The 12,989-nt window shown below is 55.1% G+C and overlaps 1 protein-coding gene across 2 annotated transcripts in view; it reads right to left on the bottom strand.

Moving 5' to 3' along the window:
- Positions 1-4,475: 4,475 nt before the first annotated feature.
- The window catches only part of LOC133356632 (voltage-dependent calcium channel subunit alpha-2/delta-3-like), a 148,985-nt gene continuing 140,471 nt past the window's right edge, over positions 4,476-12,989 (bottom strand). For both annotated transcript variants that reach the window (XM_061574253.1, XM_061574254.1), the window contains one exon: positions 4,476-12,710. In XM_061574253.1, the coding sequence (XP_061430237.1) occupies positions 12,606-12,710 (105 nt within the window). In that variant the 3' untranslated portion in view covers positions 4,476-12,605. The remainder of the gene's footprint in view (positions 12,711-12,989) is intronic.

Raw genomic sequence — 12,989 nt, 5'->3', positions numbered from 1 at the left:
GGGGGTAGATGGACGAGGGGAGGGAAAGGGAAGAGAAATTGGCGATGGAGAAGAGGTGAGGATATGAAAAATATCTATAGAATATTTTGTATTTGACTATTTGCTTTATCTAACCAGGCAAGGCCCCACTGAGCTGTGTGCAGCTCTTCTTGAGGAGCGACCTGGCCACGAATGACAGCGAAGTGGCTTATCGTCATCATCACGTGGGCATGTACAGCTGTAGCCAAATACTCTCTAAACGCGCGACGTTGACTCTAAATGCGGAGGGGCAAAAAATCGGAGGAGCCAGAGAAAAATCCGCGTGACCACGGGGAAAGAGACACGCAAACTCCAAATATACAGCAGGTGTCAGGGTCTGGATCCAACCCATGCCCTTCTGTATCCCAGGTGAGGCAATGAGCATCCCCTGGCCGCCATGCGGTGTGACTCTCCATAGCAGCAGCAGCAGGGTTGGGAGGTGGCTCCGTGACATCCACTTCCGCCTGCCGCTTCTCACCGTCAGGGGTGGGGCGCCGGGGAGCCACGGCGCGGGGGCCGCCCAGGAGGAGCCCAGAGCCGCCTGACGCCGCCGGTGGCTGAGGCCCGAGCTCGGCCCGCGTGGTGGCGGTGGCCCCCGAGGGAGCCACCGCGTGCTTGGGCCGCGGTGCACTGTGGGTCCACTGTGTCGTCATCATCCACTGTGTCGTCATCACCATCCACTGTGTCGTCATCATCATCCATTGTATCGGGCCGTCGGTGTGCGAACAGGGGCTGGGCCATGGGTGTGTGAACAGGGGCTGGGCCATGGAGTGTGGACTAATCTCCACGACAAAATAGACCAAAAACACAACAACCAAAAACGCAACAACACTCCAGAAGAGTCGAGACCCGCCGTCACTGGTAAGGACAACACGACGTTTATGTTCACATCCATGCACACAGCGCACCGGCGGGCGTCTCAATGCGACGGAGAGCCGCTCAGCCCCCCACTCAGCCTCCCACTTAATCCCCCGCCCAACCCCCCGCCCAACCCCCCACTCAGCCCCCCACTCAGCCCCCAACTTAACCCCCCGCCCAACCCTCCGCCCAACCCCCCGCCCAACCCCTCGCTCAACCCCCCACTCAACCCCTCGCTCAGCCCCCCCACTCAGCCCCTCACTTAACCCCCCGCCCCACCCCCCGCCCAACCCCCCACTCAACCCCCCACTCAGCCCCCAACTTAGCCTCCCCCCCCGGGGCATTGCATTCACTCGACACGGCGGGAGCGGTGGCGCAGTGGTTAGCACGCTGCACCCTGCATTGTGTCGTAGCCATGAGTTTCGTTGACTCAGCCGATTATTACCAAAGTTTATAGCAAAACCCCATTCGCCGACAGTCGATACGGCGTCGACGTGCAAACAATGAGAACGACCGTGGGCTCACCTCGATATCGTGGGGAGCCGAACGGCAGTGGCCCATCGCTGGAGGTCGCATTCCGCGTTATCCGCGCACATTGAAGACGGACACCTTCGGATCCTTGAGGGCTCGACACGAACACGCATTTCTCTGAGCCCCCGCGACTTCCAAGTTGGCGCGATTCGAGTTTAACTCGGAGCCGCAGCAGCAGCAGCCGCAGGAGGCTTTTGCGACCAGTATTATCCACAACACAGGTGTCTGGGTTAGACGGCGTGACTTCAAATGTGTGTTGATGACCCCGTGAATAACCCAAAGGGTAATGGGGGTTACCCCCCCCCCCGGCTTTCGCACGTGATTGGCTCACAAGTGATGCCATCACATCGACCCCCTGCTCCTATTGAAGCCCGAGACGGCGAGAGGAAGTCTCCACGACTCTGGCTGTCGCCTCATGATGCCCGTGCTTGTTGTGGTTGTTGTGGTTGTTGTGCTTGTTGTGGTTGTTGTGCTTGTTGTGCTTGTTGTGGTTGTTGTGCTTGTTGTGGTTGTTGTGCTTGTTGTGGTTGTTGTGCTTGTGCTTGTTGTGGTTGTCGTGCTTGTTGTGGTTGCCGGCGGAACGTCACGGGTCCTCTGATTGCCAATGTGGTTGCGGGTTTCTCTCCAACACGCGGCGTGGGTGCTGCACGCGCCACTCATTGCCACGTGCTGCTTACGTGGCACGACCTGTCTGATTGGCCGTGGCGGGCGGTGGCGGGTTTCACGACACACACTCTTAGGGTTTTTCGGTAAAGTCACGTAGGGAAAAATAAATAATAAATAATACAAATGATATAAATAATAATAGAAATAAAATAATAAATCACGACGTTTCAGAGGCAACACGAGCTTCCTTCATCAGGTGTAAAAAGGCACAGCGAAATCACTGTAGTGAGAGTTATTTGTGATGGGACATTATTATTATATATTGTGATGGGACATCATCATTATTATTATTATATATTTGTGATGGGACATCATTATTAGTATTATTATATATGGGTAAGAGGAGGGGGGAGGAGCCAAGAAGGACGGGTGCAGGATGGGGGGGTTGGGGTGGGGGGAGCCAGGAAGGTGATCCGTGAGGACGAGCGCAACGCATACACCAGGTTTACTTTGTTGCTTATTACTTTTACCTACGTGACTTTACCGAAAAATCCTTGCAGTCACGAAAGCTTCAAATCTAGAATTCACGACACATTTATATTTACGCAATCTAACCCAAAAAGCTCTCTATTTTGGTACGTGTCATAGGCAAATTGCATCGCCTCACGTCAGCAATGTCTCTCGCAAGCGATGTTTGGCGATGATGAGACTTGTTATACATCGTTCATTATGGTCAGACTTTTTTTTTCAGAGGCCCACGGCTGCCATCAGTGGCGAACGCCCGAGCCGGTTTTCAAACAGCTTCACCGTGGAATTGGGGCGCTTGATTGAATCCGTTTGTTACAAAAACACCAACACCAACAACGCCACCACCGACTTCAACAACTCTCGCGCCAGCAGCCTGAATGGGCTTTGGTTATATCCGACGTCGAGCGCGCTGACCACGGCACCACCGTGGCAACATCCCACACACCGTGTGCGTGTGTCCAGATTCTACATCTCGTGGATTTATACAGAGACACAAACGCGCCCGCATCTCAAGGTAATGAGCAAAGAGAGAGATATATATATAATACATGTAGCAGGTACATTACTCGATTGGGATTACACAGCAATCATCATCGCCCCCACCTCCCCCCCCCCACCGACTGGCAGACCGGTGCCGGCTCACAGCGCCAGCTGCCGAGTCCGCCTGGTGCCGCGCAGGGACAGCTGTCCCGGGGGGCGCCCCCAGGCAAGTGCGTCGAGGTGTGAGCGACCCCAGCGCATGCGAAGCGCCGTCACGGATGGTCGTCTCGAGGTAAAGACAAAGATCTCCCGTGTAGCCTGCACCAGACCGTTGGGGCAAGTGCTGTCAGCAAGCTGCACCTGTGAAGGCCGACACTGCACACTAGGGGGTGGCCAACACCTCGCCCGGCCGTCTTTGTCTCCCCAGTGGCGATGTTTTTACACACCGCACCAGGTACCCAATTGAGACTGAGTCGACCTAGGGGAGGCCCAGGACCAGTTCAGATAATTGTCACCGTGAGCGGGAATGGTCGTCGGGTTCGTAGCGGAGCGCGGGAACCGCTCCACCACCACTCCCCTTGCACCCCCACACCTGTACGGGTGTGGGGGTGGAGTGTGTGTGGTGGAGTGTGTGGGGGTGGAGTGTGTGGGGGTGGAGTGTGTGTGGTGGAGTGTGTGGGGGTGGAGTGTGTGGGGGTGGAGTGTGTGGGGGTGGAGTGTGTGGGGGTGGAGTGTGTGAGGGTGGAGTGTGTGGGGGTGGAGTGTGTGGGGGTGGAGTGTGTGGGTGGAGTGTGTGGGGTGGAGTGTGTGGGGGTGGAGTGTGTGGGGGTGGAGTGTGTGGGGGTGGAGTGTGTGGGGGTGGAGTGTGTGGGGGTGGAGTGTGTGGGGGTGGAGTGTGTGGGGGTGGAGTGTGTGGGGGTGGAGTGTGTGGGGGTGGAGTGTGTGGGGGTGGAGTGTGTGGGGGTGGAGTGTGTGGGGGTGGAGTGTGTGGGGGTGGAGTGTGTGGGGGTGGAGTGTGTGGGGGTGGAGTGTGTGGGGGTGGAGTGTGTGGGGGTGGAGTGTGTGGGGGTGGAGTGTGTGGGGGTGGAGTGTGTGGGGGTGGAGTGTGTGGGGGTGGAGTGTGTGGGGGTGGAGTGTGTGGGGGTGGAGTGTGTGGGGTGGAGTGTGTGGGGGTGGAGTGTGTGGGGGTGGAGTGTGTGGGGGTGGAGTGTGTGGGGGTGAGTGTGTGGGGTGGAGTGTGTGGGGTGGAGTGTGTGGGGGTGGAGTGTGTGGGTGTGGAGTGTGTGGGTGGAGTGTGTGGGTGGAGTGTGTGTGGGGTGGAGTGTGTGGTGGTGGAGTGTGTGGTGGGTGGATGTGTGTGGGGGTGGAGTGTGTGGGGTGGAGTGTGTGGGGTGGAGTGTGTGGGGGTGGAGTGTGTGGGGGTGGGAGTGTGTGGGGGTGGAGTGTGTGTGGGTGGAGTGTGTGGGGGTGGAGTGTGTGTGGGTGGAGTGTGTGTGGGTGGAGTGTGTGGGGGTGGAGTGTGTGTGGTGGAGTGTGTGGGGGTGGAGTGTGTGTGGTGGAGTGTGTGGGGGTGGAGTGTGTGGGGGTGGAGTGCAAGACGTCTCATCTGAACCTGGTGTATGGTGCAAGACGTCGTCAGTGGCTGGGCACTGGAGGGCCTCGACCACCGCCTTGGCGATTTGGAATCTCCATCCCCCCCCCCCCCCCCTGTCTGGAGGCCCTCTGACGGTCTCTGTTGCTCGCCAGTGAGAAGCGTCCTCACGCTGGAGTGAGACACTCAGCCTTGGCCGCAGGTACAACAATCACGCTCCACCGTCAGCATCTCGGATGCCGCAACTCGCATCGAATACTCGCCATAACAATGACACAATTGTGCACAATGACACAATTGTGCACTATGACACATTTGTGCACAATGCCACAATTGTGCACAATGCCACAATTGTGCACAATGCCACAATTGTGCACTGTCGAGGATGTTTTTTCTTTCGGTCAGATCGCGTGAACAAGAACGCGTCGTGAAACCACCACCACGTGGCCCGACGCAGCCAATCGGCACGGTGGCTTGTGACGTCACCAGAACGTGGCCCGTTCGGCAGTCGGTCAGCACTCACCGGCTGTGTTGGGGAGTGAAACTCCACGACAACATTTGCAATTTGAGAACCGTGACGTTTCGCCGGTAGTTACAACAACCAGCATCATCAGGCGACAGCCAAAGGTGGAACATTTATGTTTGCGCGATCTAACCCAAAAAATCCAACCTCTCTCATGAATAATATTGGTTTGTGAGAAAGCTTACGTGTGAAAGAAAATCATGATTTATGTTACACCTCATCAAAGTACTTGCCACAAATGAACCACAACACCTCGCTGATCCCGCCAAGGAGCTTGAACCATCGCGCGAACTCCGCTCATCCTCGCAGCAGCAGCGGCTTTGGGCTCAGCCATCGAAACAAAAGAACGGTGGTGGTCACTGCATCGTTGCACGGCGCTTCAGACGCGCCTCCTCCTGCGGCTGCTGCCTTCAACTCTCCCTGCCGATACTGGGAGTGCCACTGGGAGCTGCGCACTTTTAAATCATCATCACCTCGATTGAAAACTAATTTCTTGACAACTGCTTTCTGTTGTCGAGTTAGGTTTGTTGTCCTTCCCCGACATCTCCGATTAGCGAGATTGGCTACATACGGTGCGAAAGAAGTTAAAAATACCAGAGGTGGGACAAAGTCATTGTTATGCAAGTCCAAGTCGAGTCTGAAGTCATCAAATTCATGACTCGAGTCTGACTCGAGTCCAAGTCACATGACTCGAGTCCACACCTCAGAGGTGGGACAAAGTCATTGTTATGCAAGTCCAAGTCGAGTCTGAAGTCATCAAATTCATGACTCGAGTCTGACTCGAGTCCAAGTCACATGACTCGAGTCCACACCTCTGAAACATACACACACACATATACACACACACATATACACACACACACCGCCTCTTCCCGCAGCTCCTCTTCCCTGAAGCCTGCGTCCCCGGGTCTCTACCCTGGTGCTCCAACATCTCGCCACGGTAGAGAGATGTTGACTACCTCGCCTGGTGTGCGGGAGGTCGCGGGTTCGATCGGGAATCGAACCCCCCGGTTCTTGGCCGGCATCGAGGCGTTCGCCGAGCTGCTGACATCACCGCCGGTGATCGGTGATTTACAACCTCCCATTGCAGCCCGGACGCTCACCCAACTCTGCAAGCAGCCGCAAAAATATTTGTACAGGGGGGGAGGGGGGTCTGAAAACGTTCCATATTCACATATAAAGTCAATCGATCCGCTACGCTACTGGTGATACATATACAGTATATTATCTGTCGAGTTAAAGTGGACCATATAAAAAATAAGTTTTGCAACAATGGTTCAATGGGTTTGCAAATTGCCGTGTGGTCTGATGCTCCAGATTCGCACGTGTTCATGATGAGTGTGTGTATATAATGACATGATTACGGTATATCGAGTATGATACACAAGAGGGGCAACATGGCTATATCGACGCAATTGGCTTACAAAACGGTCGGGGGCAAAATCTCATCCGTCTGGATGCGGAATATATTCACAATTCTTAGCACGTCCCGCGGTCCGTATCGTAAACACCCCACGCGCGTGCAGCCTTAGAATATAACTTATATATAATAGGCGACGTTTCATTAAATACATATGAAGGGACATTGCCCAAAACGTCGCCCATAATTTATGCATTTGTGCCCACATATCCTCGATGAACAGAAACATTGTAGATACGCAAGCCACAAGAGTCTGACAGTGGCGATGAAACACCGACCCACAGAGCGCACAGCAAACCCACAGAGACCCATAGAGACACACAGAGACACACAGAGACCCATAGAGATACACAGAGACCCATAGAGATACACAGAGAGAGATACACAGAGATCCATAGAGAGACACACAGAGAGATACACAGACACCCATAGAGAGATAGAGACCAATAAAGAGATACACAGAGACCCAGAGAGAGACACACAGAGACACACAGAGACCCATAGAGAGATACAGAGACACACAGAGACACACAGAGAGATCGAGACCAATAAAGATATACATAGAGACCCAAAGAGAGATACGTAGAGATACACAGAGACTCATAGAGATTTACAGAGACACACAGAGACAGAAACTCACAGAGAGATACATCGAGACCCGTAGAGATATACATTGAGACACAGATGCTCACAGAGGCACATATGCATTAATATACAGTATATACATAGAGACCCATAGAACAAATTAAAGACATAAACCACAGTGGTGTGACTGTGATCATGCAACTCACACTATGCACTACATAGTAAACCCATAGAGACTCACACAGATACATAGAGACCCATAGAGATACGTAGAGACTCACAAAGATACATAGAGACCTATAGAGATACATAGAGACCCATAGAGATACCACAGAGACTCATAGAGATCCCATTAAAGACACTCCTCAGAGGGATACACAGAGACTCATAGAGATATGTAGACATCCAGAGATGCATTAAATAAAATCCACAGGAGGGCGACGATGGCCATGCAAACCACGCATTGGACCGCAGACTAAACCCATAGCGACCCATAGAGACCCACAGAGATCCATAGAGACCCACAGAGACCCACAGAGACCCATTAAGTACAAGCCACGGTGATACGAGTGTGGCCATGTAAGCCCATGCTACGCAGCGTGCATGGCGACCCCACTGTGGCCTGCGCTCCTTCAACGCAGCAGCAGAACGACTCGAACTCCTCTCTCTCTCTAATGAAGCCCTCACTCACTCTCATCGTGGCAGCAGCAGCAACAGCACTCACTCTCATCGTAGCAGCAGCAGCAACAGCAGCAGCAGCAGAACGACTCGAACTCCTCTGTGTCTCTCTGATGAAGCCCTCACTCACTCTCATCGTGGCAGCAGCAGCAACAGCACTCACTCTCATCGTAGCAGCAGCAGCAACAGCAGCAGCAGCAACAACAGCAGCAACAGCAGCAGCAGAACGACTCTCTCTCCTCTCTCTCTGTGTCTCTCTGATGAAGCCCTCTCTCACACGGCACACGAGGGGGTGGGTGGCCAGAACCAAGCCCGGCCGCCTTTGTCTCGCGAGTGGCGATGATTTTACGCACCGCACCAGGTACGTATTTGAGGCTGAGGCGACCTAGCGGAGGCCCAGGGCCGGTTCAGATAATCGTCGCCGGTGTTGACCGTGAGTGGGTCACCAGGTTCGTAGCGCGAACAGATACTACCGCTCCCCATCAACAACAATAGCAGCAGCACACGAACACGCGCGCAGACATGCAAAGAGCTCCTCCCCCCAGCCTTGTCCAGACCGCCAGCGCCACCGAACAGAACGCACGTCCACGGCCCGCAGCTCCGACGGCTTCTACCGCGAGCCGGGTTCGGGTGCATCGTGCAACAGGAGAAGAAACGACGCAAACACAACAACAACAGGCCCTCGGGCAGTTCCTGAAGAAGTGCACACTGCACCGCCTCTTGCCTCTGAGGTCACCGTCGCAATGAATCCGACGCTGACCTACAACAGCAGCAGCAGCAGCAGCAGCGATGATGATGATGACGACGCAGTGACAGCAAATTGTAGGCGTGCCACTGTGGCTAGGAGATGTTGACTACCCTGCCTGGTATACAGGAGGTCGTGGGTTCGATCCCGACCCTGACAACCTGCTGTATATGTTTCCCTTACACATTTAGAATCAGCATCATGCATTCAGAGTATTTGGCTGCTATAAATATCCCACGTGGTGATGATGATGATAAAGCCGCCACTGCGTCCACGTCGCTTCTGAGAACGAGCGACACAGCTCGGTGCGGGGCCCTTAGCCGGTGGAATCAAAACAGAGATGTTTAGTTTGTCGCGGACCGGTATCATTCTTCTTAGGGCTCATCAGCAAAGCTTAGCCACCAATTCTCACTGCTGCGAAGACCTCCGTGTGTGTGGAGTCTCCTACGACGGGTGGGCGTTCTCGTCGTTTGCATATTTACATTGTCCGGATTCATTGCCAATTATGGTTACATCACACAGTACAAAGGCAAATATCGCCCCTGTAGCCTTAACAGACTATTGGGGCAAGTGCTGTTAACGAGTAGCACCTATGAAGGTGGGAACGGCACACGAGAGGGTGGGTGGCCACCACCACGCCCGACCGCCTTTGTTTCCCCAGTGGCGATGTTTGCACACCGCAGCAGGTACTCATTTGAGGCTGAGTAGACCTAAGTGGAGGCCCAGGACCGGTTCAGATAATCGTCACCGGTGGTGACCGTGAGCGCGGGAATCGAACTCGGGTCACCGGGTCCATAGAGCAGTGCTCTAACCGCTACACGACGACTCCCCACGACACACACACACACACATAGATACAAACAGACACACACAGATACAGACAGACACACACACATAGACACACACACACAATGATACAAACAGACACACACACAGATACAGACAGACACACACACACACATAGATAGATACAGACACACACACACAGATACAAACAGACACACACACATAGATACAAACAGACACACACACACAGATACAGACACACATAGATACAGACAGACACACAACAACCGCCATTCGCCACTATGTGGCGGTGACGTCACCACGACGCTTGTGCCAGGCCATGTGCACCTTGAGGCCACATGAAGTGTCGAACGCCCGCTGACAGGTCACGGGGCAGACCCAGGTGCCACGGGTCGACTGACAGAGATGGCCGAGATGACTGGCTGATGCACCACCTGTGCCCCCTACTGTGCCAACTTGCTGTGCTTTAGCCACCCGGCGCTCCGCTCGTTGTTGTGAGCGTCGCTCCTCCGCCCTCCGTTGTTGCTGGAGGGCGACTGCCTCCAACTGCCCTCCTCCACAGAGGCCGATGTTGACACCGCTGGTACCAGTCATCAGCAAGTCCATTCAACTCCACGTCCTCCTGTACCACATCACTCCATCTCTTCTCTAGCCCATGCCGCGCCCGTTTAGCCCCCTCGATCTGGCCGAACAAAAGCTGTTTAAGCACGCGGTGGCTGGGCATGTGGGCTACATGACCCAGCCAACGCAGCCTTGCATGCCAGAGGAGCTCACCGATGGGACTTTGACCAGATCTTTCAAGAATTTGTGAGCTCCTCACACAATCCAGCCTGGTTAAACCCAGGATGGATCGTAGGCAGGCCAGCCTAAATGTTTCCAACCGGCGATGATGCTCCATTAGGGGGGAGGGGGTTCCACGTTTCGCAAGTGTAGAGAAGGGAGGGAATGACCGTGGCCGAGAAGACCTGAAGCTTCGTGCGGAGCAACAAACCTGGTAGCTTCCACACAGCGTTACGCAACCGATTAAAATATATTGCCGCTCGACTGATTCGGAGTGAGACCTCTGCTGTTAAACTGGAGTCGGTCATAAGCGCACTGCCCAGGTATGGGAAACTCTCCATTCTCTCCACTACTGCCCCATCACCGGTTGGGAGTTGTGGGGGTGGAGTGTCCGATGGTACAAAATACCCAGGCAGGTGCTTAGTTTTGGTGGGGCTGATGGTAAGGCCCCACCTCTTAGTGGCACGCTCCAGTCTCAGCAGCAGCAGTGTCTCCAACTCCTCCTCTGAATCAGCAGCTATTAAAAATCATCGGCATACATAACGTGGTTGACCAATAGGGAGCCATCCCTTGATCTCACCCAAGCATCGATCAGCCTTCCATTATATCTGTACCAAATGGAAATTCACCCGGTACAGCTATTGAAGGCTTCACGAACTACGTGGTCAAAATAGATGTTAAATAATGTGGAAGCCAGAGGACATCCCTGTCGCACCCCAAGGTGTACAGGGAAAGGCTCTGACTCCAGGCCACGTAGTTTTACCCGGGCCCACTCACCATCATGAAGGTCCTTAATGATCGTGAGCAGAAGGTCAGGGACTCCGAAAGCACGAAGAACAACCCAGAGCCCAGGCCTACTGATGGTATCATAGGCCTTGACCAGGTCAATAAAGCAGAGATGTAGGTCTTGTTGGAATTCCCTACACAGATACAAACAGACACACACATAGATACAAACAGACAGACACACATACATAGATACAAACAGACACACACACACATAGATACAAACAGACAAACACACACACACAGATACAGACACACACACAGATACAAACACACACATAGATACAGACACACGCACACACACACAGATACAGACACACACACAGATACAGACACACACACACACAAACCCACACACATAGTTACAAGCAGACAACACAGACACACACACAGATACAAACACACACACGTAGATACAAGCAGACACGCACACAGATACAGACACACACACATAGATACAAGCAGACACGCACACACACATAGATACAAACACACACATAGATACAACAGACACACACATTGTTACAAGCAGACGGCACAAACACACACACACAGATACAAACACACACACATAGACACACACACATAGTTACAAGCAGACGGCACAGACACACACACGCCTCAAACTTTGCATGAACCAACTCAAACGGCGTCCGCGTCCCACTGCGCACGTTCACCAATCATCAGGTGCGTGCGGTGCGCACTGGCGAGGAGCCGGCACCCCTGCCGCCGCGAGGGACGCTGAGCAGGCCGCGACCGGCGACAGAGCCACACGGCTCAGTGGCCCCGCCACTGGTGGGATGGGCGCAAGATGGACACGGGTTGGGGGGGGTGCCTCTGTTGTCTGAATGTCGTTATTCAGAGCCCACGGAGAGACGCGCGAGCGATGACTTTGTCCGTGCGTCGCACTGCGCGGTAACCGCCGTGGTAATCACCGCTGTAACCGCCGTGGTAACCGCTGTGGTATCCTCCACGGTAACATCCGTGGTAACCGCCGTGGTAACCGCGGGGCGCCATGCCATGTGTTCGGCAGACGCTGGGCGCAGCTTTAAGCAAAACGTCGCCAATCGATGATCACTCCAGCTAGCCCGCGGTGAGCGAGTCGGTGAGCGAGCGGGTGAATGGGCGGGTGAGTGGGCAAGTGAGTGGGTGAGCAGGTGAGTGGGTGGTTGAGTGAGTTGGTGAGTGATGTGTGTTGAGTTTGGATGAAACGGTGAGTAGGGTGCTGATGGTGAGTAGGGGGCCGGCGGTGAGGAGTTGGCGGTGAGTAGCAGGCGGTGAGCAGGGCGGTGCTGTTGGTGAGGAGCTGGCGGTGAGGAGCTGGCGGTGAGAGCAGGGCGGTGCTGTTGGTGAGGAGCTGGCGGTGAGTAGTTGGCGGTGAGGAGTTGGCGGTGAGTAGCAGGCGGTGAGCAGGGCGGTGCTGTTGGTGAGGAGCTGGCGGTGAGGAGCTGGCGGTGAGAGCAGGGCGGTGCTGTTGGTGAAGAGCTGGCGGTGAGTAGTTGGCGGTGAGGAGTTGGCGGTGAGTAGCAGGTGGTGAGCAGGGCGGTGCTGTTGGTGAGGAGCTGGCGGTGAGGAGCTGGCGGTGAGGAGTTGGCGGTGAGTAGCAGGTGGTGAGCAGGGCGGTGCTGTTGGTGAGGAGCTGGCGGTGAGGAGCTGGCGGTGAGCAGGGTCACCCGACTGCGTGCAGGGCTGTACTGGTGAGCGCCAGCGCGGTGAGCAGCGTGCTGGCGCTCACGCCGCGCCGGGCCGCTCCACCACACTCGGACGCATCCTCCTGGGGGGCATGGGGGCAGTGTTAGGGCATGGGGGGCATGGGGGCAGTGTTAGGGCATGGGGGCAGTGTTAGGGCATGGGGGCATGGGGGGCAGTGTTAGGGCATGGGGGCAGTGTTAGGGCATGGGGGCATGGGGGGCAGTGTTAGGGCATGGGGGCAGTGTTAGGGCATGGGGGCATGGGGGGCAGTGTTAGGGCATGGGGGGCATGGGTGGCATGGGGGGCATGGGGGGCATGGGGGGCATGGGGGGCATGGGGGGCATGGGGGGCATGGGGGGCA

This window comes from Lethenteron reissneri, chromosome 55, assembly GCF_015708825.2.
Source record: "Lethenteron reissneri isolate LAM-NWPU_2019-01 chromosome 55, ASM1570882v1, whole genome shotgun sequence".
NCBI lineage: Eukaryota > Metazoa > Chordata > Hyperoartia > Petromyzontiformes > Petromyzontidae > Lethenteron > Lethenteron reissneri.
The sequence above is the reverse complement of the archived record's forward strand: the minus strand, read 5'-3'. Positions and strand labels throughout refer to the sequence as shown.